General features: G+C 45.8%; 2 protein-coding genes, 1 long non-coding RNA gene and 1 pseudogene across 5 annotated transcripts; 2 read left to right on the top strand and 2 right to left on the bottom strand.

The window, feature by feature from the left end:
• The window catches only part of LOC124695813, a 9,817-nt pseudogene extending 3,746 nt beyond the window's left edge, over positions 1 to 6,071 (top strand).
• Positions 6,072 to 9,088: 3,017 nt separating this feature from the next.
• Positions 9,089 to 10,140, bottom strand: LOC124698631. Of its 2 annotated transcripts, XR_007001025.1 has the most exons (3): positions 10,100 to 10,140; positions 9,678 to 9,723; positions 9,089 to 9,589 (listed from the first exon to the last, which is right to left on the bottom strand). It is a non-coding gene; the product is annotated as an uncharacterized LOC124698631 (long non-coding RNA). The 2 variants fall into 2 exon arrangements; XR_007001024.1 differs by lacking the exon at positions 10,100 to 10,140 and having other exon boundaries at positions 9,678 to 9,818.
• Positions 10,141 to 10,577: 437 nt separating this feature from the next.
• LOC124695812 lies at positions 10,578 to 12,657 on the bottom strand. Its single transcript, XM_047228626.1, has 4 exons — positions 12,183 to 12,657; positions 11,225 to 11,409; positions 11,031 to 11,108; positions 10,578 to 10,600 (listed from the first exon to the last, which is right to left on the bottom strand). The coding sequence occupies exons 1-4, from the start codon at positions 12,530 to 12,532 to the stop codon at positions 10,578 to 10,580; spliced, it is 636 nt and encodes a 211-aa protein (XP_047084582.1). The 5' UTR covers positions 12,533 to 12,657.
• Positions 12,658 to 12,805: 148 nt separating this feature from the next.
• On the top strand, positions 12,806 to 23,940 carry LOC124702690 (mRNA-capping enzyme-like). Of its 2 annotated transcripts, none has more exons than XM_047234848.1 (18): positions 12,806 to 13,008; positions 13,701 to 13,870; positions 14,673 to 14,811; positions 14,985 to 15,136; positions 15,519 to 15,602; positions 15,690 to 15,752; positions 17,035 to 17,172; positions 17,247 to 17,450; positions 18,106 to 18,222; positions 19,088 to 19,137; positions 20,465 to 20,627; positions 20,722 to 20,844; positions 21,036 to 21,164; positions 21,254 to 21,352; positions 22,044 to 22,133; positions 22,266 to 22,350; positions 22,779 to 22,909; positions 23,527 to 23,940. In XM_047234848.1, exons 2-18 carry the CDS (start codon positions 13,751 to 13,753, stop codon positions 23,677 to 23,679), a joined length of 2,040 nt encoding a protein of 679 aa, XP_047090804.1. In that variant the 5' UTR covers positions 12,806 to 13,008; positions 13,701 to 13,750; the 3' UTR covers positions 23,680 to 23,940. The 2 variants fall into 2 exon arrangements, with proteins under 2 accessions (XP_047090804.1, XP_047090805.1); XM_047234849.1 differs by lacking the exon at positions 12,806 to 13,008 and adding an exon at positions 13,010 to 13,105.
• The last annotated feature ends 2,605 nt before the right edge of the window (positions 23,941 to 26,545 follow it).

Below are 26,545 nucleotides of genomic sequence, written 5' to 3'. Positions count from 1 at the left end.
CCAAAGACATCTTCTTCGTGCACTTACCATCCTTTCCGCAATCTAATCCACAATAATCAAATTGAAAGGACTCCCAAGGCAGCATTGCCTAGCAATTGGGATATAGATCGTTCTAACACTGCAGGAAGGACGAAGCCTCGAAGCTGAAGGATGGGGAAATAACTCCAAGAATTGGGACTCGCCGTTTGATATACTTCTTAATCTCGTCGAGCACAATTCGGAGATGATCCGCAACCTCATGTACAAGATTGATGAGCTTCGAGAGCTTGTGGAGAAGCTTGTCGGGAATTCATCACCACCATCGCCAAAGGATTAATTCATCATCGGTATTGGCATCCCCTTGGTTTGTTCCAAGCTTGGGTGAGTGCCGCGGTATCACATCATCACTACCTTTTACTTTTTACTATCAAGTAGTGTCGTATCATGAGTAGGGAAGTTATCATATAAGATGGGTTGCAGTTTGGAAGTATCTCTCCTTTAGTTTGTCTATGTATCCCTTGGTGTGAGTTATCGTTATGAAATATTAATGAGAAGTCTTATCATTTACATATTGCACACCTTATTTTAGTTTGCAATTTCTATTATATAATTGATCTTGATTTTAGTATTGGTACCACTTTGGGAGCATTGAGTAAATCTATTTGGTTTTGGCAAACTTAGCATTGGTCAATAGCAACAACACCTTGAGGTTTAAGTAGAAAAGAGAAATACATATAGTTGTTTCATTGTCTTCCTTTCTTGTTAGCTCATAGCTTATTATTCTGTAGTTAAAATTGTTTGTGCTTGCAAGAAAGATGCATGATTGTTTCTATCACATGTATATTCGTTTGTTTCCCTCAACTCTTATGCTTGCTAATTAACCTTGCTAGCCAAAGACCTGTACTCGAGAGGGAATGCTTCTCGTGCATCCAAACCTGAACCCAAACCTATGCCATTTGTGTCCACCATATCTACCTACCGCATGGTATTTCCCGCCATTCCCAGTAAATACTTCATGTGCTACCTTTAAACAATTCAAAATTTATTACTTCTTGTTTGTGTCAATGTTTTATAGCTCATGAGGAAGTATGTGGTGTTTTATCTTTCAGTCTTGTTAGGCAGCCTTCCATTAATGGACTAGTGGCTTCATCCACTTATCCTATAATTTTGCAATAAGAGCCGGCAACGGGGTTCCCAGCCCCAATTAATCAACTTTCATTAATAACTCTCTTCACATGTTTTGCTCCGATTCATCAGTAAGCAACTTAATTTTGCAATAGACACTCCTCCATGGTATGAGATTGTTGGAAGGCACCCGAGGATTCGGTTAGCCATGGCTTGTGTAAGCAAAGGTTGGGGGGAGTGTCATCCTTAAATAAACTAAAGTACATGTGTAAACAAAAGAGAAGAGGGATGATCTACCTTGCCGGTGGAGATAACGTCCTTCATGGGAGCCGCTCTTTGGAGGTCTCGTTTGGCAAGGGGGTTAGAGTACCCGCTACCGGTCGTTGACAACAACAAACACCTCTCAAAACTTTACTTTTATTCTCTTTATATGATTTCAAAACTGAAAAAGCTCTAGCACATGATTTAATCCCCGCTTCCTCTCGCGAAGGGCCTGTCTTTTACTTTATGTTGAGTCAGTAAACCTATTTCCCTCCATCTCAAGCAAGCATTTTTAGTTGTTGTGATCAAACTATTATATTGTGATTTGCTTCATCATGTCTTTTATTCTTCCTTGTTTAGTACAAGTTTTACCTGAATGAATATAGCTTTGAAAGTTATCAATGATCATTATGATTGAGTATGCAAGATAAGCCATATAAAGTTTAACATGAGAGCGCTGCTCAATAGATAAGTATAATCTGTTAACTGTTCTCTGACCAAGAACAAAGTTTGCCATCACCGATTATGATTTCTTATGCACATTTATTTGTGATTACCTTTTACTTGTTTCAAGTTGAGTTATATGAGGAAGTTGTTTACTAGAATGTCTTGTGTGAATGAATATGATGCTTCTTGTCCGTATTTGATTTATCGACTCTTCACTCCATAAACATGTGGTCCTATTTACCGAGTTCAGTTTCGCTTGGGGACAAGCGAGGTCTAAGCTTGGGGGGAGTTGATACGTCCAATTTGCATCACTATTTTATATCATAATTTGCCGTTATTCATTGATATATTTCATATTTGGAGATGATACTTATGTTATTTCATCTATTTTGCATGTTTCATGATTATTTGGGGATCACGCACCGAAGCCAGGATTCTGCCGGAAAAAGCACCGTCAGAACGCAATATTTCGGAAGATCAACAGTTGACGGGAATTACAGGGAAAACTCCTATTTTTCCGGATGACGAAGGGAGCCGGAAGGGGAGCCGAGGAGGGCCGCCATGGGCCCCCTCACAGGCCGGCGCGGGCCCCGCCCGGCCACGCCGCCCCGTGAGGAGGGGGCCCACAGCCCCCTCTCGCCTCCTTTTCTTCGCGTACTCCTTCGTCCCGAAAACCAAAGCCGAGAGGGTACGTCGCGAAGAGTCACAGCCCGCCTCGCGGGGCGGAGAACACCGAGAGAGAAAGAGCTCTCCGGCAGGCTGAGATCTGCCGGGGAAATTCCCTCCCGGAGGGGGAAATCGACGCCATCGTCACCGCCATCGAGCTGGACATCATCTCCATCACCATCACCATCATCTTCATCATCATCACCGCCGTCTCCACCACTGCACCTCGTCACCGCTGTAGCAATTTGGGTTTGATCTTGATTGTTTGATAGGGGAAACTCTCCCGGTGTTGATTTCTACTTGTTATTGATGCTATTGAGTGAAACCGTTGAACCAAGGTTTATGTTCAGATTGTTATTCATTATCATATCACCTCTGATCATGTTCCATATGATGTCTCGTGAGTAGTTCGTTTAGTTCTTGAGGACATGGGTGAAGTCTAAATGTTAGTAGTGAAGTATGGTTGAGTAGTATTCAATGTTATGATATTTAAGTTGTGGTGTTATTCTTCTAGTGGTGTCGTGTGAACGTCGACTACACGACACTTCACCTTTATGGGCCTAGGGGAATGCATCTTGTACTCGTTTGCCAATTGCGGGGTTGCCGGAGTGACGAAACTCGAGCCCCCGTTGGTATATCGATGCAGGAGGGATCGCAGGATCTCGAGTTTAAGGCTGTGGTTAGATTTATCTTAATTACTTTCTTGTAGTTGCGGATGCTTGCAAGGGGTATAATCACAAGTATGTATTAGTCCTAGGAAGGGCGGTACATTAGCATAGGTTCACCCACACAACACTTATCAAAACAATGAAGATTAATTAGCCGTATGTAGCGAAAGCACTAGACTAAAATCCCGTGTGTCCTCGAGAACGGTTGGTCATTATAAGTAAACAAACCGGCTTGTCCTTTGTGCTAAAAAGGATTGGGCCACTCGCTGCAATTGTTACTCTCGCACTTTACTTACTCGTACTTTATTCATCTGTTACATTAAAACCCCCTGAATACTTGTATGTGAGCATTTACAGTGAATCCTTCATCGAAACTGCTTGTCAACACCTTCTGCTTCTTGTTGGGATCGACATTCTTACTTATCGAAGATACTGCGATACACCCCCTATACTTGTGGGTCATCAGCTGGTCAGACCGGGCCCCAGGCCGGTTGGACCGGCGCGCAGGCCGGTCGTACCGGTCCCCAGGCCGACCGTTCCATCGGCTCCGATCTGCGCGTCGTCCACGCCATGGCGCGTATCGTGCCGCCGTCGGTCTGATCAACCGACCCCGCACACGTCTCCGCCAAGCACGTCCTCGAGCACGCACATACCACCGATTGAGCATCGGGTTGCCGCTGCGTCGCCCCTTCGGGTCGCAGCGCCGCCGCCTTTGGTCCACGCTGCTAGCCAATGACGCGCCTTCTGAGGCGCATACGTCGCTAGTGGCGTCCCGCCGCTGCACCGACTCGCGCCCTGCAGCTACGCCGGCCCCTCAGGCCGTGGCGTCGCCGCACGCGGTCACCTTCGCCGTCCCTTCGGCGCGGGTCGCCTCCGTCCGCGCATGGTCTTCGTCACGCCACCGGGTCTTCCTCGCCTACTTCGTGTACCACCGCCGCGCCTCCACCTCAGGTCGCCGTTGGGCTCGCCAACCACTTCAGGTCGCGTTGGGCTCGCCGATCACCGCAACGCCCGTCTAGGCGTCCAGCATGACCACCCCTGGTCACCGCTGGGTTATCCGCCTTCTACGTCTTCGTACACTACAACTTTGCCGCCAGCGTCCTCGCCTCTTCCCCGACTAAGTCACCTGCTTCTCTACTCCGACACCCGTCGTCGAGACTCGCCTCTTCCCCGACTACACCACCTGCTCCTCTTCTCCGACACCCGTCGTCGAGACCTCCTCTGCTAGTCTACTCCGACATGGCGCGCACTTTGTAATGTTCCCTACCCTCGCATGCCCGGTACTGGCAACACCGGAAGTGCCTTCGTCCCCGACACGTTCCCGAGTCTGGCAAACTCGCGCCGGACGTCTCGTCTTCATCGGCTTCGAAAACGTCTTCTTCGACATCGCCTCTATGACTGCCTCGACCGCGTCACCGACTTCTTCTATGTGTACTCGGTTCTAGCAAAACCGAAGTATGCCTTCGTCCCCGACGTGCGCCTGGTTCTGGCAAAACTAGGGCCGCACCTCGTCCTCGACGGCTCGGGACCGCATCGACTTCGGCATCGACAACCTCCACGACCGCCTCGACGCGTCTCCGTCACTCTCCTCGCGCACTACGCGCTTGCGGCTACATCGACACCGGCACCCGCCCACGACATCGACCACGGCAATCCCTCGCGCGGCTCCCTCGACCAAGGTTGCAGCACCCACGCTCTCGGCTACCTCGACATCAGCACAAAGGGCTACCACCTCGCCTGAGACTCACCAGCTTCCTCTACAGTCTAAGCTAGTGCGCCGCGACACCGTCCCTGACGCTCCCGCTGCGATAGCGGGGGGATGTCAGCCCACTGGTTCTACTTTGGTTTCTCTCCAGTCTGACCATCCGCGACGTTCCAGTTGTTCACGACGCTACCGACGGCTGTGGGGGGATGTTATGTCGGTTAGGGATAGATTAGGTAGAGATAGATTTGTTTCTTGTTTTCTACTCCAAGTCGGTCCCTTGTACTCCTATATATACTCGTCCATGAGGCTCAATACAACATCCAACATATTCCGTATCCCTCTCTATCATTCTACAAAAGCTAGAATGAAACTGACAAATTGAGATCTACTCCAAAAATATACGTATGTGTGGCAAGAAACGACCAATGTGTTTTCAGATAACAAGCCTGTCCAGAGTAAACCACGTGAACCTGCTCGGCTACTGCCAGGAAGAGCAGCCGTTCACGAGGATGATGCATGGTGTTCGAGTATGCTCCGAACGGCACGCTCGTCGAGCATCTCCATGGTGATCAACTAATGGAGTTTCGTCCATCAGACATTCATGAGCTGTACGTAGCAGGTTAACTAATTAACAAATGGTGTGGTTTGCTGCAGTGAGGGAAGACGGTCACCTGGACTGGCCGACGCGGCTGCGAGTGGCGGTGGGATCGCCTACTGCCTGGAGCACATGCACCTGCTGAGCCCGCCGGAGATCCTCGGGACGCTCGACACGTCCACCGTCTGTCTACCTCACCGACGACCTCGTGGCCAAGATCGCCGACGAGGCCTCGTCGACCACCAAGGAGATGGCGAGCCTGCAGTCCCCGCCCATGTCCAACAAGGAGAGCGTGGTGTACAGCTACGGCATGGTGCTGCTGGAGATCATGTCCGGCAGGTTCACGGCGTCGGACGGCGGCCTGCTCGAGGGCTGGGCGGCGAGCTTCCTCAGAGGGGAGAGGCAGCTGAGGGAGGTGATGACCCGGCCTAAGCAGGAACGCGCCCCTCCAGAGCGAGACCGTGATACGGTCCTGCACCGACCGGGAGGCGAGGCGGCGGCCGACGATGACAGAGGTCGCAAGGCAGCTGAGGGAGATCACCACCATGCCACCAGACGCGGCCACCCCAAGGTGTCGGCGCTGTGGTGGGCGGAGCTGGAGATCATCCCCACAGAGGCCGCCTGAAGAGTTTGCTTCAGTTGCCTTGCTGCTTGTTTGCCACAAGTGTTGGCTCTCCACATGTATATACAAACAGTTCGAAATATTGCGTACTTGCTCTAGCAGAGTGCTGCTTGTTGCAAAGATGACTAAATAAATCCCCAGATTTGGTAACGACGTGTTTAGAGCATCTCCAACAGGCGCGCTATATAGGCCGCGCGGCATAAAAACGTCCGATATAGCGCGCGCGGGACAGAATCAGGCGCTCCAGCAGGCGCGGTAAACGGCGCGGTGCTGTAAAATTTTTAGGGCGCGCGGCGTTTTGCACAATCCGGAGCGGCATATCTGGCGCGTCGGCTACAGCGCGCGGCATCGCTCGTCCAACCGCGAAAAATCCCCCGCGCTGAAACTTCCTCCCCCGCGTCGCTGCCCCGAGCCCAATCCGTCGTCTCCGCGCGCCGCCGGCGATCCCGACGATGGACGACCCCTCCGGCAACCCGCCGACCCCTCCCTACTCTGTCACACCCTCCGCCGCCGCCGCCACTTCCGCCGCGCCAGCGCCAAACCCTAGCGGCGGCGCCGACGCCGGGAACCCAACGGCTGCTGCGCGGGCGCTGTTCGTCCCGCCGCGCGGGGCACTACACGCAGATGGCCGCGCAGGGCACCGGCAACGCGCGGCCCGCGCCGAGGAGGGGGAAGGCGCCGTCAACGAAACGGCCTCACGTCGGCCCCGCCGCCGTCGCGCCACCGAAGAAAGCGAAGGCGCCCGTCCCCCGCCGACGGCCTCCTCCTCCGGCGCCGAACCGGGCGCCTTCTCCTCCTCCTCCTCCGCCGACCCAGCCGACGCCTCCGTCCGGCAACCGCGCGGGCGCACATATGGTGGATGGTGAAATGCCCGAGAGGTAAAAAACACTTCTTTTTGTCGAATTGTGGTTTAGATGCATACCTAGCCGATGGTAATGAATTTCATTGCAATGTAGAGTGGATGATGCGGCATTCATGGAGACAATGAATGTTGGATCCTCGTTCTTGCATGACGATGAAGCCGCCTATGGGGAGGAGGAATATGAGGATGTAGATGAGGAAGGAGAAGGGTTGATTGAACCTCGCCCTCCCGGCCGGGCCGCCAACTACACCATAGCGGAGGACAAGTTGCTTTGCAAGACGTGGTTGACAATTGGAATGGATCCAACAACCGGTACCGATCAAACAAGAGAAACATATTGGATGAGGATGACGGAGTACTTCAATACAAACACAAGTGGGATCGAGCGAACCATGCGCTCACTTCGGTCCCGTTGGTCCGGTATCAACACCGATTGCCAAAAATGGGCGGGCGTGCAAGCCAACATCGATGTTCTCAATCCGAGTGGCACTAATGAGAATGATAGGGTAAGTGACTCTACTATGTTCACCATATGGCTCATATGAGAAGAATACGGTTGTACTTCATATGGCTCATCTATTTTCTTTTGCGCATATGTGTAGAACTCCATGGCTCAAGGATTGTTTAGGGATGTGGGAAAGAAGAACAAGAAAGGCAACAAAATTCTTGGCAAGCCATTCACCTTGCATCATTGCTATGAAGTGCTAGGGAATGAAGAGAAGTGGAAGACGCGCGGCAAGTTGGATGCGGCAACTATGGCGGCCAATGCTACCGGTGATGCAACAATCATCGATGATGATTCAAGTGATGAAGGGAAGAAGAGAAGCTCCACTCCTCACTCCATCAACAATGGGCGGAGGAATGTGCCCGGTAGGAAGACCGCCAAGGAAATGAAGGGAAGGAAGGCCGGAGATGATGACATTGCCATGGCTATGGAGAGGATTGCAAATGCAAGGTTGCAAGCAAATGAAGATAGAAAGATGCAACGAAACTTGGAGAAAGAGGCTATGGATGCTATTGAAGCTAGGAGAGCCGCTTTGGAGGAGAGGATTGCCGCCAACGAGGAGAGGAAGTTGGCTTTGGAGGAGAAGAGGCAAGCCACCGAGGAGCATGCACGCCTAGCGGAGGAGGAGAGGAAGCTTTTCTTGATGGATACTTCCCATATGGATGAGAGGCAAAAGGAGTACGTCAACCTTCTTCGCGATGAAGTGTTGGCCAAAAAGAGATTGTTGCTAGCCAACATGAACACTTCCACCACCGGCATGTTTGGAGGAGGCATGTTTGGAGGAGGCATGGGAGGCATGGGCGGCATGGGAAGCATGCCCATGCCCACCATGGGAGGCATGGGCGGCATGGGAAGCATGCCCATGCCCTCCATGGGAGGCATGGCCGGCATGGGAAGCATGCCCATGCCCTCCATGGGAGGTATGGCCGGCATGGGAGGCTATGGAGGCATGGCCGGCATGGGAGGATCAAGCTATGGAGGAGTGTTTGGAGGGACCATGGGAGGCTCCGTGAGTGGTGTGTACGGGAGTATGGGAGCACCACCGGGAGGCTTCGTGTCTTCCATGAATGCTACTATTCCTCCTTCAACCCAAGATGACGAGGACGAAGAAGAAGGTGTTGACTTGGAAAATGCGGAAGTGTGATATGCATTTGTGATATGCATTGTTTCACTTTGTCCATTTGAACCATATGTCGTGTGTCATTGTTGAACTACGTCATTTTGTGTGTCCTTGTTGAACTATGTGATGTTGTTGCACTTTGTGTCATTTATTTCATGAATTGTGTCATTTCTTTCATGAATTGTGAATGCAAAATAGACTAGAAATCTGTTTTCCGCGCCGCGCGCGCTGTATTTTGCAGCGCCTGGCGGAGGACCATTTTTTCCTGCGCGCGCACGCGCTGTATTTTGCCGCGCCCGGCGGAGGAAAAAACGGCACAGCGCGCCATATCTGTTTACCGCGCGCGGATTCTTGGTTTTAGCGCGCCGCGATATAGCGCGCCTGTTGGAGATGCTCTTACCTGAGTGCAGCTGCTGCACTAGTGCAACTCATAAACTGCAGAAATTTCATTAAACAGAGCTCGGAGATAGTTCAATCCACAAAGCCATGATAAGAAGATTATAATGCAAAAAACAGTAACATCAAGCAGGATAGCATGGATGAACACAGAGTAGAAGAATACATCAACAAATTTAGCTGTTCAAGACGTCCAATGCCATAACCCCCATAACCCACTGCCATCAAATGTGACGCATACCGACTTGACACACTGAAAATGTGACGCATAACGACTTGACAGACTCAAGATAAACAACACAGGAGACTCCTACAACAAGGTTCCTACCACTGACGCTACATATACTTTGGTATCCTTCCGTTCATCTGCGCCAAACGGGCATTGGCGCAGCAACAAAACAGAACATCCGCCATAGCAGACAAAGCAAGATAATTTCTCATACTAAGAAACTATTGCCTGGTTTATCATTCCCTGGGTCCACGACGCCGTATCCCTGACTTCGTCGTCCATATCTTGGCACTCCCTCAAGAACTCAACATGGAAGAGGTGGCTCTTGAACAGATCCTTGGAGATGGGGCCAAGTGTGTCTGCAAGATCCCCCAGGACAGCAACCGCAGCCTTTGTCACGCTCTCGTCCCTAAAAGTGAAGCACATACATATGATGTTAAGGAACAGGACCAATCGCCCATGTGTGTAATAAACAAGGGAACAGAAATGACATGCACCTGCTACTATCTTTGTAGACAGCTTCGGTGAACTACAATAGATGGCCTGCATATTTTTAATATCAAAAAGATATCAATTACACCCAGCTTCTGCAACAACGCACCACCCTAATGGCACTACGGATGCACACAGCGAAAAAAAGGAAAAGAAAACTAAGAAACAAAAGTCCCGCTACAGTATCTCGGGCCTAACAACAGCAATACATCCACCGCCAAGACAACACCTGAAACTCCAAAAACGACGCCTCCAATAAGGGAGCAATGCTCTAACACCGTCGTCGCCCGATCAACGATCTTAGGTTTTCACCATGAAGATAGACCCCGCTCTCAAAACAATGCCTCCAACAAGGTCATTGCCGGGCACAACCAGTTAAGGCCAGACCTTGGGTTTTCACCCTGAAAGATAGGACTCTGAACTTCACCTGTGTTGTCGGCCCCACTTTCATACCGCTGCTGTGAAGCCCGGAACACCAAGCAAGTCCCTCAACAGCGCGGAGACTTGAACCTCCCTTAGCTAGTCCTCCCCTCCGGCCTTCATGAACTTCTCTTCTTCCGACTTTCATCATGGATCCATAGTCACTTGATGTCAACACAGAAAAAGAGCTTCGCGTAGCTCCCTCCAGAACCAATCGGTCGGAATAAAAGCATGGGTGCGCACGACCGAAAACCACCGATCCAGCAAACTCCAGGCAAAAAGCACTGTTACATTCGCCGGCGAAGCCTTCCGGAACTCAACACTCCGGCCAGATCACGAGTCCAGGCCTCCGGTAGGTCTTCCTCTTCACGCAAGAGAGACCCTAGGACCACCGCCTTTATTCAGGTCGGACCCCACGTCGGCGACCATCCTGGGCTGGCCACTCCAACCCTCCACCGGAACGCGGTGATAGATCGATAGATCCACTACCACCAACCGCATGCCGACCCTCTCCGGCGAAGAAGAGGGCCACCTCCACCGTCGTACCCAAGGCTGCTGCCCCGGGCGACCTCGTGTCGCAGGTGAAGCCCGAGCGCCTCCACTCACCGACGAGAGGCGGGGGGGGGGGAATTGGCGCAGGCCATGGGCTTGGCCGCCGCCCACCACCAGCCCCTCCCGGAGTGCTGCGGAGAGCCGACGGGAGGAGGGAGACCGCAGCGCATGCCACCGCCGCCCATCCCATCCACGCCGGCCGGTCCACCAGGGGAGAGCCGACGGGAGAAGGGGGCGCAACGCAGGCCGCCGCCACCCATCCCATCCGCGCCTGTCGGTCCGCCATGCGTCGAGGAGGGGAGATCCGGCCGCCGTCCACCACGCATCGACGAGGAAGGGCCCCAGCCGCCGCCACGCCCCGAAGGTCTTTGCCCCGGCGGCGCTACCGGCGGCGGCGGCGGTTAGGGCTGGGAGGGTGGGGTGCGGGAGGGTATCATCAGCTGAGCCTTTGCGCCCTTGATACCCTGTAGTGACAAAGGAAATAGACAGAAGCAACACATATTCATAATCGATTGAACCCTAGCATGCATCAAAAAATTACGCATAAGTACTAGATTGAGAGATTAGTGAACACGATTACCTTGCATGGGATGCAGCAGGAACCACGGCAGATGTAGCCGGAATTGCGGGAATGTAGCCATAGACACGTGATGCAGTGGAGATGTGGCCCAAGACGGGAGATGCAGCCATTGCTGCGGGGAAGCTGTTGTCTTCGAGGGGATGCCACCTCCACCGCGAGGATGGAGTCTCCTCATCTCCTGGACACTAAACAGAGGTCAGCTGTTTATTAGAATGGTGGTTTAGACTTTGGAGGGATTGACCTAAACCAGCGAGCCTTATAAAAACATCTAAAATGCAGGGACACCGTTATTTCATACATACACAAAATAAATTCAGGATCATATTGTTACAAAATCCCACCCCAGTTAGTTGACTACATCTAAAAAAATCCCAATCATTATATTTAGAATAAAAAAAGTAACACCTGAACTGCGATGTATTATCTGGTGCCATCGAGTGCCATCTGGTACCATATAGGTAAAGAATGTGTTGCGTCGTACTAAAATGTAACCATGATAGCTAGTATACCAGCTAGTACAATCTAGTACCATCAGATACCATGTACATGAAGAATGTGTTGCATCATACTAAAATGTAACCATGATAGCTAGTATATAGTTGGAAAATTGCATCCTGCAATGTATCAGTACCATCTAGTACAATCGAGTACCATCAGGTTACGCATGAATTGAAAATCACATCCAGCGGCAAGTATAGAAACATCTAAAATTCGAAAATCCCATCCACTAGATTTCCAGATGTAATCACAGAGATTATCAACTTTTTTAAAAGACGTCTGCTACATCCAAAATCAAGCAGGCAAAAGTACTTCTACTTCAAAAAATTATCTACGCAACTAAACAAACATTACTTCCGGTTTTGTGATGCAGGTATCTGTGAAAGGTCATGTTCGGCCAAGCCCTATCATGGGGAAAAAATACTGAAAATTGCTAAATCTTTAAGGTCTAGGCTATTACCTTGCAGTTGTGTGTAGCTGCCGACGAGGGGATGTATCCGGAGCCCTGGGATGGAACAGGCGGCGAGGGGATGTAGCCGGAGACCCTAGGACGGAACAGGCGGCGAGGGGTTCTAGCCGGCGACGAGGGATTGTAGCCGGAGACCCTGAGATGGAACAGACAGCGAGGGGATGTAGCCGAAATCGCGGGATGCAGCCTCCGTCGCGAGGATGGATCCGCGGCCGCGAAGATGAAGCCGCCGCCGAGTGGATGTACCCCGCTGCCGGAAGGACGGAACCGCCGTCACTAGGTTGCAGCCTCCACCGCGAGGATGCAACCTCAACCGCCACCGAAACTCCCCACCATCGCATGTAACTGGAAACATGGCCGATGTAGCGGACAACACGGGAAGTAGCTGCCGCCGCCGCCGCGTAGATGTAGACAACGCCGGCGAGTCCCCCTACGCCGTCGCGGACCAATCGGGAAATCTCGAAGGGAAGAGGTGCTCCGCGAGAGAAACTGCAATTTGCTGATGCAGACCACCTATCGCCGCGGAGCGTTGGATTTCGATCGCATGGTCAAGGGGGAGCCACCTCGCTGTAAAAGAGAGGTCAGAGGAGAATTAGAAATTGCGTTCGGGAAAAGGTTCGCCCTTTTTTTTCCCCCGTCCACTTCACTTTCCCCTTCCTCCTCTCACCTACGCGCACGCGCGCACACAAGAACCAGAGGAGGGCACGATCTGCAGACAGCTATATAGTCGTCGGTTCCTGCGTCTATCCGAGCTGCTCCGGCGGCCGCCGGTGCTGCTTCACCTCTTGGACCAATCTCTCAATCAACCCACGCCAAGGTCTGTGCAGATCCCCATCGAACCCCACCCTAATCCCCTTTTTTTCTGTGGCCGATTTACTGCAATCTTGGGCTGTTTAATTGGAGATGGGATGCAAGTAAGTGCTACATGGTAGATCTGATCTACTGCTTATCAAATCCTTGTTACTTGTCTCGTGCAAGAAAACGTGGCATGTTAATCCCATCACACTAGTTATACTGGACTTGATTGATACTTATTTCTTAGTCCTTCATTGCTGATTCAGAAGCACATACTTGCAATTTTATTTCTCCACTTTGGTGTTCTTATATAAGTTATTCATCCCTATTTGTTAGTGTTGAACTTCAATCTTTGCTGAAGGAGCATTTGGGGTCGCTGAACACTAGTGTTATGCCTAGTATGGGTGCATTTTAAGCCACTTTGAACAAGAACAGACTCAAAAATTATCATTAAGCACAAGATAATATATACTCATACGTGATTATTTTGTTTCCTCTATAGTCGGTCCTAGTTTTAGGAGTTGTATTTCCAATTATGTTCTGCAAAACTACTTCACTGTGTTGGTACTTATTGTTTGATCATTTCTTCATTGTATTTGGTGTGTTGTCACTTATTGTTTGATTATGCCTTCATTGTATTTGAGATGACTGTACATTTGTTGCGACTATACTGATTAGCCTGACATTAGATACCCTTTCTGCCCCTCTTATTAGGTGTCAGTTCTGGAGGGTTATCTAGAGATATATACATTGAACGGTCCTCAATGGATTTGAATGCATCACCATTGCCTGAGGAAGATGACCAGACTTATGAGGAGCCGGTTGATATTGATTTTGGACAGGATGAGGATCATATCGAGTCTGCTGTTGAGATCATGCGAAGGGTAAATAAAATCCGTTCTAGCCATAAACTTTTATCATGCACATACATCTGTATAAATGGTGTCTAGTATCATCAGTTGGTTCCTTTTGTATTTACTATTTTGGTGCTGATGATGGTATTGATATGCATATAACATAATAGATGGTGTATTTATCAGCAGTAGATGAAGGTCCTTTAGTTGAAGGCATGGTTTTGGACTTTCTCACCTGTACCTTGGGTGCATGTGACTATACCTTTTAAGCGACATATTAGGACCATCTTATTGTCTCTTTCGAAGTTAAGTAGGCAACTATGTCTCCATGTTACTTTTATTGGTAACTTGGTTGGGTATTCCTTTTTTGTCCTACGGCCTTGGGTTTTTCATGCTTTTAGTTTATTTAGTTCTCATTGGTATCATGCACACACATGCTTTTAGTTTATTTCAGTGTTCGATATTTAGGACAGCCACGGTTTGTCATAATTATTCTGATTACACACACATGCGTGTTAAGTGGGGCAGCATGTGTCCATGTCAAGTGGGGCCTCAAGTATTTTTCCTAGCGTGTGTACAACGCGTCCATGTGTGTGGGTTTGTGTGTGTGCGTGTGCGTGCATGTGTGTGTTTTGTCTTGTTTGTTTTCCTTGTTGTATTATCTTCAGAATTTCAACTAGTTCTCTTTGTTACTAATTAGCAAGTTAAGTTTTTGACATTGTTTAAAGCAGCGAAGGTGCATAATAGACTGTAATTATTATTAGATTCATTTTTTAAGAATTCTCGTCTTCTATTGGTTCTCTTTTTATGCTGTCCTTGCTGGGTTTCACAGGAACGTGAAGAAAGACGCAGAAAGTTAAAGAGAGATCAGCCAGATGATGGACCAAGGCCACGCCCTCAACAGATAAGGAATGATCATATGGCCCAAAGACAAGTTGGTGGATACAAACGAGTAAAAGAGACACCCCAGGGTATGTGTTCACTTGAAAAGTCATTTTGCATCCTGCTGATTCATCCAATGATCACGTCTTGTTCTTGTAATCTTGTTTGTTATTCTTAACTGAACTATGACTATACCGTATACCTACACTAAGTAGAGTTTTTATATTTGCATTGTCGCCTTTGACATTATCATTATTGCCAGGTTGGTTGGATTGCCCTGCAACTGGCCAGCCAATAGATAAAATCATACCTTCTAAAGTTCCGCTAGATGAGACATTTAATGAGTCGGTGCCTCCTGGAAAAAGATATTCGTCCAAACAAGTTGTTAATAAACAAAGAAAGGCTGGCAGAGATGTAAGTACTTTTTTAGTCATTTTTTACACATCTATAATGTGGGTGCGATTACTTATATTATCTATATGGCTGGATATTGTAATACTACTCTGTTTCTTTCCTATTATCTGGCTCTACTTTGAAGGCATGTATAATTATATCAAGTTTATGTGTACATTCTTCTTTCATGCTCTGTTTCTTCTTATGATTGTCGTTGTTGCTACCTTGTTCTCTTGCATGTTGAGCTGTAGCAGTTGCTTGCAATATATATCTCAATTCTCAATCGACATACTTTCACGCTTCAACTGATTTTCTCTCTTCCTGTATTTTAGCTATTTATTATTGAAGAAAACTATGCAATTCAGACTGTGTACTAGATTAATCAGGCATTTTTTTTTATCAGATAGGTTTGGTGATTGACTTGACAAATACCTCTCGGTACTATTCACCATCAGAGTGGACAAAGCAAGGTACTAAACATGTCAAGGTGAGAGAACGAGGCCCGAGTTTAGATAGTAATATGTATACTCTAGCATTAATAGGCTTTGTTCTCATGACATTTTTTTCATTTCAGATTGCCTGCAGGGGAAGAGACGCCGTACCAGAAAATGAAGCTGTTAATACGTTTGTGTATGAGGTAACCTAGAATTTTAATTTGTTAACTTGCTATAATATTTTGGAATGACTATGCTTTTTGTATTATTTTTTTGGTAGGCATGAGTATGTAAACTTCAAAGCTTCTAATTGTTCTGATGTCGAAATAATTTTCTCTTGTGGGTTACTGAAAAAGATTGCTTGCTGGGAAAAAACTGCTGAACATATCAGGGTTTTAAGTAGATATTGACCGTGTTCTCCGATCAGGAAAAAAATGATGCTCTATATTATAGTAACTTGTAACTGCAAATGTTTCCTATGTGTCTCAGTGGATAGTGTCACACATGCATCTGTAGCAGACTTATTGCAAAGGTAGGTTACCTGGTTAACTATGAGAAGAGTCAAAAGTTCAATAAAACATTAATGATACCAGGCCTAATTATTCAACATTCCAGATTGACTCCATGCTTGCCTTTACAAACTTTATCACTTCGATGGCTCGCTGGATGATGAGTTTGTCTATTTTTACTTCGGCTAAATAGGCTCTGACCTCTCAAATGTAGAAATTTTGTTTACATTCAGCTACCCACAAAGTTATGTGAATACTGGGAACAGCGCACGTGCAGTTGACATAATTGAAACATTTAAAATAATGTTTCTTAAAATTTACAGCTATACTTTTTCTTATTGATTTTTTACATGTGTTCTTTCATTCAGTATTGTTGATGTGGAAGAAAACTATTAAAAACATGTAATTTTGAAAGCTTGTGAAGAAATGCTTGTATGTATTAGATCCAACATAGTACAAGCACAAAAGAAATTTAGGTCCGCATATATTGACCATCAGATTTTTTATGTTGAGTCACACAACCATTGATAATTATGAAATTAGATTGAAGATTTTTTACACTCCAGATCAAAGTATCCTAAGCAACTCGTGTTTTTTTTATATAGAGATTGTCTGAAGAATGAACTTATCGAGGGTCTTTTTATGTAGTCTGTAGATAGTAGAATATGTATGTGAAATGCCATAAGTGGTGTATTGTTCGGTCTCTATGTTGCTTCATATGGTTTATACTTCAATATCATATGTACACATGGAAAAGGTGTTCTCCTGAGATTTTTACGAGCATATCCATGAATCATATTATTATTCTATATTTTGAGCACCTATACTGAAAACAAAATTTTGCATGGCTACACTCAGTACGTGCACTTGTAGTATCTTCACTTGGAAAACACGTAGATCGGAATATTGATAACCTAATTACAGCAAATTTCCTTTAAACAATCTAGCTGATCAAGCTATCCATGCTCAATTTTAGGTGTTGGCGTTTCATGAGCGCCAAAAGCCATCAAGGAATCCCAAGTACGTTCTTGTTCATTGCACCCATGGGCATAATCGTACCGGTTTTATGATTGTTCATTACCTAATGCGCACACAACTCTCTAGTGTTACTGAGGTGAGACAACTTGTGCTTCAAATGTCATTGCTACAGTTCTTTTATTTTCCCTGGCTTAAGATTTTGTTTGCTAGGCGTTAAATGTATTTGCTCAAAGGCGGCCTCCAGGAATATATAAAGCCGATTACATTCAGGCGCTGTATTCATTTTATCATGAAATTCCTGAAAGTATCCCATGTCCGCCGACACCAGAATGGAAGAGGCCTTCTGATCTTGATTTGAATGGTGAAGCTAAGCAGGACGACGATGATGACAACGGCGAGCCTGCACCATCACCTGTAGGTGTTTCTTCTAGTACATGTTTGGGAAGTTCTTTGTTGATGCACCTGGATGTGTGTGTGTAGGGATGACTCAGTTCAACATTACAATATGACAACCAGCAGCTAATAGATTTGTTTTAAAAGAAAAATTACATGTGGGGCGTATGTAGTAAGTGTAAACTGGCATTTCAATGTAAATTAATATGAACTTTGCATAGAAAATTTTAAAATTCATCAAAACCGTTGGTTGGTAGAGAATGGGATTTTCAGTATGTTGTGGCAAAGTTAAAGGAAAATTTGATTCTATTTCAGGGATAGTAAAGTCCTTCACTGTACTGGTGTGTCTGACTTGAAATTTACGGAGTGACACAATATCTTTCCCCTATATTCACCAACATCTGTTCATATTTTTGAGATCAGAATTTTTTTGCATGTGTCCTGTTGAATTTTGAATTTACGCCTTCTTGCCCTCTCATATGCTGTTTCCTTGTGAATCTCGTATCTTCTTTTTAACTAGATCGGTCCAGGGTCCCCCTCGAGTATTATTTGCTCAATCAATGGATAGTGTTTGTGGACTGAATCAACCTTTGAAATATGAATATGTAAACCTGGTAACATTTCGTTCACTTTCTTGTATTGTTAATGATTCTCAAATCATTCCTGCTTATTGTAGGAACCTGCAGATGATAAGACCATTACTAACGATGATGTCTTAGGGGATGCTGTACCTTTTGACCAGCAAGATATCTTGCGTGGCATATGTTTTAGGTTGCTTGATTTTGTGCCCAATGTAAGTTATTAATCTATCTTTTGTTCTTAGCCACATCTTTCACATGCTCATCAATTTTTCCCACCACCAAATTTGTTCGATGACATAGTTTCCTTTGTAGTATGTCGATAGAAAAATCTAGCAGCATTTTATTTGCATAGTTTTGTTTTGTCACTGTGCCACTACTCATAGACCGATATGTTGATTATATGACCACTGTTTCATTTTCTCGAACCAGTTTACAAAGTTAAGATTTAGTTTTCGTCTGGTTTCAAGAGTCTTACAACAACATCAACATCAAAGCCTTTCTCCCAAGCAAGTTGGGGTAGGCTGTATGGTTTCAAGAGTCTTGTTTGATCAAAATTTGAACTAGTTAACTTGTTGCAACATGTAACGCAAATTCTTAAAGCATCTCATATCATGTACTCCCTCCGATCCATATTACTTGATGCTAAAATGAATGTATCTACAACTAAAATATGTCTAGATACATCCATATTAGCATCAAATAATATGAATTGGAGGGAGTAATTTTTTAAGTTTGGTGTGGATGGTACAACAAAATATCTTTAAGGATATTATATGGTACAGAATGACATATCTGTATTCTCTGGAATTTAGGGACACAAATTTTAATTTATTAGTGGCTATGACTTCGATGAATGGGTGTGAAGATGAAACAATTTTGCTGGCGTTGGAGATTATTATGGAAGATTGTGTTTATTTGCATATCCATTATATTTCACTGGCTTGCTCTCGTCGGTGTTCTTTTTTTTTTGTAGCTTTAGCTATCCCTTTATTTTGAACGAATCACACTATCCTGTGTAATCCCTGCACCCAAAAGAGCAAGGTTCTTACAGTGTGCTGTTACCCTTTTGCTTACCAGGGTAGAGCCAATTCTCAGTTTCCAGGATCTCATCCAGTTTCTCTTAACAGGTATCGCTCAGTGTATTTTTGCTTGTGTTTTTGATTTACAAATATATGTTTTCTAGTGCAATATTTGTCACCAAATACCCCTGCTGTGCTAAATAAATGTAGTACTAGAGATGAGTAAACAACTAATAAGGCCAAATGGATATACTAAATTAAGGCATTAGCTCCTATCTTATTCTGTATGCAATTATGCATACGTTGGAGAACCCTACATTTTTTTTCAAAGTTTGTCCTATATTGTTGTGGTCACTGATATTTCTATGCAATTTGTACTAGGCAAACCCTAAAATCTCCTACCCGTCTCATCCAAAAACATACAATGCTCTATGATGCTGTGCAGCTTTGTTATTTAGGAGTCTTATCAGGCTCTGTTCATGCTTAATGTAATATCCCCCTAAGCACTGAAATTTAGGTCTTACAGTTCTTTTTCTCTGCTATATACTGTCATGGCCAACTATTTTGTCGTATTTTTAACTTTTTTTGCTTGAAAGTATAAAAAAAGAGAAACAAATAAGATACTCCCTCCGACCCAAGGCTTAAGGCGTATAATTTTTTTGCAATTTACCTCAAAGCTTAAGGCGCAGGGTAGGTTTTGATGCTAACTTTCCAAAATTACCCCTCCCTCATAATTTCCTCTGCTCCGTCTTCCCTGCGAAAGCGCAGCCTCACAGGGCCGCATCCTCGATGATGGCGCACTGGGCGCATCCTCCTTACCTCCAGTCGAAGGAAAACACGTGCCCGGCGGCGGGGTACGCGAGGTGAGGGCATGGAGGCGGCAATTTCCCGGCCGGCGTCGGGCCTGGGGCCGGGGCGGAGGTTCCAGCGGTGTCATGCCTGGGGCCGAGGCGGCGGTTCCTGGCCGGGCGAAATTGTGAGGCAGCTGTCCTAGGGCAGCGTTGGGCCTGAGGCGAGGCGGCAGTTCCGCGCGGCGCTGGGCACAGGGCAAGCCGGCGGTTCCAGGATGGACCATGAACCATGGGAGGCACCGCGTCAGGAGTGGGGAGGGTGGGCTCGATGCGGGATAGGAAGTGACGAGGTGTGTTAATTAGGGGTACGACGGGAAATTATTTCGCAACGTAAGTCTCCCTAATCGACGTGCAATGTAATTTACGCCTTAAGCCTTGGGTCGGAGGGACTATGTGTCTACATGGAAGTATAATGAATGGTCCGTCATCAGCTAGTTTCAGCTCAGTTGAACTGAATCAGTCATTCCTTAATTAGAAAATAACATAAGAGTGTATCGCCCTTTAAAAGACAATGCCATTGTAGTGTTCTTGGTTTTGTTGGCCTTGGTGCTTCCTCTAACCCATGTTCTTTTGTATGTCAAAAGCGAGAACCTGCAACTTCTGAGACAACGATATTATTATGCTACGTGGAAAGCTGATGGAACACGATACATGATGCTTATAATGCGAGATGGCTGTTTCTTGATAGATCGGAACTTCTGCTTTAGAAGAGTTCAGATGCGTTTTCCCATTAGGAATCTTACCGATGTAAGGCCTCCTTTTTGGTTTGGGCACAGTGCATTTTATTTTTTCATCACAGTGCAGATTAATTTTGACTTTGTTTCTGTTTTCCTAATTCAAGGGTTTCCACAACTTTACATTGATCGATGGAGAAATGGTTGTAGACACCATACCAGGTGGTGGATTGAAGCGGAGGTACTTGGCATATGATCTAATGGCAATTAACTTTGCCTCCAAAGTCAAGGTAGAAACTGCAAAATGTATTATTTTGATTGATAAATTAAGTTCTTAATTTTGAGATAATCACTGAGCAAATATATTTTGCGTTATTATTTTAATTTATATAGATATATGGTAGATGGTGATTCTGAAGAGTTAAATGGTTTAAGCATTGCATTAGTCTGTAGTGCCTTTTTATTTAATCTCTGGATGCAGTTGCCCTTTTCCGACAGGTGGAAACTACTTGAGGATGAAATAATTCGTCCACGCATGTATGAGAGAAAGCAGTTTGAAACTGGTCTGAAAGGCAATCCATCATACAGATATGACCTGGAGCTTTTCTCGGTACCTAAATCTAGACGTACTATTTTATTTACTTTATTGTTGTACAGTGAATAACCATAAACAGGTCCATAATATTTGGCTTTTATCAGGTAAGGAGAAAGGATTTTTGGTTGCTCTCCACGGTGAAAAAATTACTCAAGGAATTTATTCCAGCACTTTCACATGAATCTGACGGACTTATATTTCAGGTAGGGTGGTCCTTTTGTTTCTGACTTTTGATACATGATTGTCACCTTGCACAGAAATGGGGAACTACCAAAGCTATAAGCCAGTTGCAATAAAATTATATACAGTACTTCTCTATGTATTGTAAATTAAGAACTGTTTCTAGATTCTCCTATATTTTATTATGTTATGTCCACTTTTTCTGAAAACTATTAATAAGTAAATGTTGATCTAAATTGTGACTGGGTGGCTCTGTGGTTTACTGGTTATCCTGCTCTTATTGCTGAACTGGTTCTACAGGTGGTTGTGTTTCAAGTTTTGTTTCCTACATAAGGATAAGATCCTGTGGAATAATTAGTCGATCTCTAGTGCGGGCATTTCCTTTATCATACTATAAATCTTGCTCTAAATCATGTCAATGACATGCATTTAGGAACACTTGTACAATGTAAATAGGTACACATCATTCAAGGGTATGTCCCATCCTAGCTCTGATTTCCTTAACAAGACACTATTTGTTGAGTTTTGACTAGTCATTAATAACATATTAGTGAAAATAAACTTGTTTATCACTTCAGAAAGCACACCTAAAGCTGCCTCCATGCACCTGTTGTTTATCCCTCCATGTTCATGTATTTCAAGTTATACGCAAAACAGACTTATTTTTCTTCAATGCTCTTCATGTTTTAAGTGATTCTGTTATTCTTAATATAGGGCTGGGATGATCCATACGTGAATCGTACCCATGAAGGCCTTCTAAAATGGAAGTACCCAGAGATGAATTCAGTTGACTTCTTGTTTGAGGTTTGTATGGTAGTCATTTTCTTTTAAATATTAAAATAGGGCTACTTTAGGTGTTGAATCTGTTTCTGTAGATGTGTGTCTTGCTGAGGTTTGTTTCCAGTTTTTCGTTGTTCTAATTTCTAAATGCTGCAGACTGGTAGTGAAAACCGTCAACTGATTTTTCTCTATGAGAGAGGCAAAAAGAAACTTATGGATGGTACCCGGGTGGTTTTTTCTGGTAAGGATGTGTTCAATAGTACTTCTGTTCAACTATTTCATAGGACAATCATGCATAATGTTACTATGTTCGTAATGCATAGATTAACTGTAAACTGTTTCAATCCCAGCATAGTCGGTAACTTTGAGTCTTTAACCATGGGTTTCGTATGCTGTCTTGGAATAGAATCACCACCTAGGTTTCATAGTCTTCTTCGCTCCAGTACTATTGGATACATTATTAGGCCATTCTAGTATAACCTCTCTTTGGAACTTCCAAAGGTGTTGTGTTACCATAGTTCTTGACTTTTGTTAGTTGCTATACCTGCTTTATTATTACTTGAGTTTTTCATACTGCACCATGTTGTCGCGGTTCTTGAAGTAGAGAATTTTGCTGTAACTTGATTTCCTTTTGGCCTTAATATCGGTGATGCGCTGGAACTTCTGCAGATGATGTAGATCCATCTTCGATATCAGGGAAAATTGTTGAGTGCTCTTGGAATAAACAGGAGGACTGCTGGTTCTGCATGCGCATCCGAGCAGATAAATCAACTCCTAATGATATCAACACTTACAGAAAGGCATTCTCCTTTCACTCCATTTCCCTCTCTTTGTGTGTGTTTTCGATTTCCCAACCAAACCATGCTGAAAACTAGTGTTGATATGGTCATCCAATACATGTTATTTACAAAAAAGGTCAGTATCTTGGTCATCCACACTGTAGACAAAATTGGATAAGTGACGCAGGCTACAGGCCCCGTATTGCACGCAATCATATCTTTTTAATACGGCATCTTCATAAATTAGCATGCTTGTACTCTTTAACTCCCCTTTTCTGAACTGGCTAGTGACTGTACCCACTACCATCCAAATGATAGATTGTTGTCTTTCCGCATTTGTGAAAATCATGTGACTTCTACTCCATTAATTAAGATGTACAGAATTGTACTGATGGTGTTGACTTACCATGGTTGATACATCTTGAGCACATCAAGCAACTCCCATCTCAACTTTGGTTATTGTCGTAGCATTTTACTTTACTTATCGTGGATCATTGACATGCCTTTTATTTCATACATAGAATCTACTGTACACTTGTTCTCCATCTATTGTGTCCTGCCATGTAGGCATAATAAGAGTAAAAAACCAGAATCCTACAGTCTGACAAGTTTCTTTGTATTATTTAATATATGCGCAGGTAATGAGGAGCATCACGGATAATATCACTGAAGACAAGCTCCTGGGTGAGATGAATGAGATCAGTAGTCTTCCTATGTATGCCGATAGGAAGGCTCATGCTGATAGAAAAGCCCATGCTGAGAAGATGGCTCAGCAGCATCGAAGGAGATGAAGGCGAGCAATCTTAGCTTTCCTAATTAGAACCAACAATTCCGGCTGGCCTCCTGTAGCCTGTGTATTTAGCAATAATCAATTTTGGATTTGATAGCAATTTTTAAACAACGGCTGCAAGTTAGTTGGTCTTACGAAATCTTCAATACTCTTATATTGGTCATTGTATATGTATCATTTCAGAATCCTGTATATCTTGCATTATGCCATCACGATTACTCTCGTGATGAACGGTGATTAGAAGAAACACAATTACCTGCCACCACGCGTCCCGCCGGCAGGTGACACCCGGTCGTCAACCGCGCCCCGGAACGTGTCTCCCTGGCCATTGCCCCTTCGCCTGCTCCTTCTGTTGTGACTGATGCGCAGGGCTGGGAGTGCTGGGCCCATGGTGCGTGGGGCGGTGGAGGTGTGGAGATGTGGAAGTGAGGTGGTGAAGGAAGATGTTCGGAGGGGATGGTGCTGCGGCCCTCTTTATAGCCCTGGTGCTATGTAGGGGGATGGTTCGCCTTCGTATGTAGTTGCTGCCGCGAAGCTCACGCTCGGCGGCGACTGCGCGGCTCCATCCAAGTTTAGGTGTGCCCCATCTCCTGCCTGTGTTCTGGTGCTCTCTCCAGATGACATGTCGCGCAGAAATCCTATCTAGACCTAGACCCACGCGTAAATTCAAGGGGGTAGCCCGGCAACTCTCGCATACTCGGGCCTGGCACAAGACCAAGAGCAGGGTGCCGACCCCCGGAAGGTTGCAGGACCAAACTTGGGGGCTAGAACCAGGATCCCAAGCGCACCGAATGTGTGGGTGGATACACTGCTCGAGGCGGTAAGGCATGTAGCGCATGACATGTTGCCGAGAGATCAAGACAATGGCGGAGGCGACAACCCGGCTATAAAAAGCCTCAGCGCTAGGCAAGCTCCCGCACCAAGCATACTAGAAGAGAGTGGAGACCTACAAGATCTACATCTTGGAGAAGATCGGGGAAGCTCCCACGGCGGAGCTTCTCGAAGATGTCTTTGGTAGAGGCCACAAGACATCTTTGAGGAGCTCGCCCCCGGAGAGCCCTAGCCAGTTGACATATCCCCCACTTCGGCGCTCCACGGCCCTGCAAGGAGTTTTACCCCCAAAGACTGTGCTCGAAGAACGGCAGCGTGGTGCTCTGGGAAAGGGCGTTCCCGAGAGCGGAAGGCACGTATCCTTTTCGGAGATGCATGCGCTACACCTAGCACCTATTATCTAAAGACTCGGCTGGCATGCCTCTGTCTGAGCGTCCTGCCGCGCAGGTCAACAAGATGGATCAAAGGCGTCAAGTCAAGACTGACCAGGCCATGCTGGCTCTTGGTGGCGGTTCGACCGCTACGCCAAGCGCCACGATGATCGCCATCTATCGGATGGGCGCGTCCGCCGTGTGGTATCCCTTGTGTTATAAAAGGAGGGCCAGCGCTCAGAGGGAAGAGGTTAGATCAGTTTAGTTCAGCAAGGAGGGAAAAACATGACAAGAAGCTTGGAGGAAGGAGGAGAAACAGGAGGGGAATGAAGGGGGAGTCTCAGCTCCCCGTGTACTTTGTGCAAGCATAAGGAGATCAGATAATAGGAGATCAGATAATAGGAGTTTCGTATCTTACACTCTAAAACTAGGTAAAATCACGTGTCTTTTGTCTTTAGTTTGATCTAGGTTTGCAGCGGCCAGCGTCCAACTACCAAACAAAAAAGGGTGTACATCTCCTGTGTCTGCCGTAACGCGAACGCGACAGCTTGATCTCTATTGAGTTTCAAGTACTTTATGGCATTAGCAGCATCTAGTTTCTCGTTTCAGCTATATTTACTATTATATTGCTACCTTTCAATCACTTTTATTTTCCTGGCTTAGAATTAAAAATACATCAACAAGGGATGCCACCGTTGTGCACAAGAGCGAATGGAGTTCTAGGCAATGCCCGTCCCCTCGATTGAGAGCATCTTAGCCGTCGCCCACTACCAAGCCACGGAGATGGAGGGCTCGTTAAGACTAGTCGCAATGAGAGTATCATATGTAGTATCATGTATGTTATGTTGGTAAAAATCTGATGTTGCGTACTAGTTAATGAGGTGAGAGATGTGAGTGGTATCATAATATAATATCGTAGCACGTAAAAACTAAAAAATTTAATAGCAAACACATCGTATACATAAATTTACAATGAGATTCTATAAAACATCAAATATGATAATACTAGATAGTACTATCTTATGCATGAGCCTAATGTATGATACTTCTCATCATGACTAGTCTAATACAAATCTCGCCACCACCGTGTGCCCAAGTCGGAGAAAGATGAGGCTCTGGCCGTCAACGACCTGGAGGACACACTGGGCTCCTTGAACGTCTTGTGCACATTGGATAACACGATGTCGCTGACACCGCTGGCACCATGATGTCTAGACAGATGTGTCTAGCTGACTCTTATGACACATCGGGCATCAAGGCCGTCCTGTCGATGGCCTATCGTCCAGGTTAGCATCATTGTCGCGTTGACACCGATGATATTAGCTAGGAATAGGGTCAGGGCTAACATATTATTTCGTTTAAACTTGGATAAATTTCGTTGTAATATCGTTTACATTTGAATAAAAATTGACCCTCTTAAAATTACACTTTTAGTTTAACCAATTTTAGATCCGGACGTGTGAACACATTAAGAGGAGCAGGGGTGGAAATCCTCCAAAGATTTATTTTCCCCGGAAAGGAGGCTCGGACCTAGACTCTGCACAAGAGATACATACGATCTTTATTTATTTTCCCTAGAAAGGAGGCTAGGATCTAGACTCTGCATAAGAGCAATTCCAATAGTATAGACGGCTGTTGGCTATAAGCAAGATGACATGTCATCTA

Source organism: Lolium rigidum, chromosome 3 (assembly GCF_022539505.1).
Source record: "Lolium rigidum isolate FL_2022 chromosome 3, APGP_CSIRO_Lrig_0.1, whole genome shotgun sequence".
NCBI classification, from domain to species: Eukaryota; Viridiplantae; Streptophyta; class Magnoliopsida; order Poales; family Poaceae; genus Lolium; species Lolium rigidum.
The sequence above is the reverse complement of the archived record's forward strand: the minus strand, read 5'-3'. Positions and strand labels throughout refer to the sequence as shown.

What these genes read in the sequence shown, in the direction of transcription:
- LOC124695812 (XM_047228626.1), bottom strand. Translation starts at nt 12,532, where the DNA reads ATGCGATGGTGGGGAGTTTCGGTGGCGGTTGAGGTTGCATCCTCGCGG. An exon ending in CAGCTACACACAACTGCAAG is followed by an intron (nt 11,410 to 12,182) that starts GTAATAGCCTAG and finishes ACCTCTGTTTAG; the next exon opens with TGTCCAGGAGATGAGGAGAC. An exon ending in CCTGCTGCATCCCATGCAAG is followed by an intron (nt 11,109 to 11,224) that starts GTAATCGTGTTC and finishes TTGTCACTACAG; the next exon opens with GGTATCAAGGGCGCAAAGGC.
- LOC124702690 (XM_047234848.1), top strand. Translation starts at nt 13,751, where the DNA reads ATGGATTTGAATGCATCACCATTGCCTGAGGAAGATGACCAGACTTAT. An exon ending in CTGTTGAGATCATGCGAAGG is followed by an intron (nt 13,871 to 14,672) that starts GTAAATAAAATC and finishes TGGGTTTCACAG; the next exon opens with GAACGTGAAGAAAGACGCAG. An exon ending in TGCTTGATTTTGTGCCCAAT is followed by an intron (nt 18,223 to 19,087) that starts GTAAGTTATTAA and finishes TTTGCTTACCAG; the next exon opens with GGTAGAGCCAATTCTCAGTT.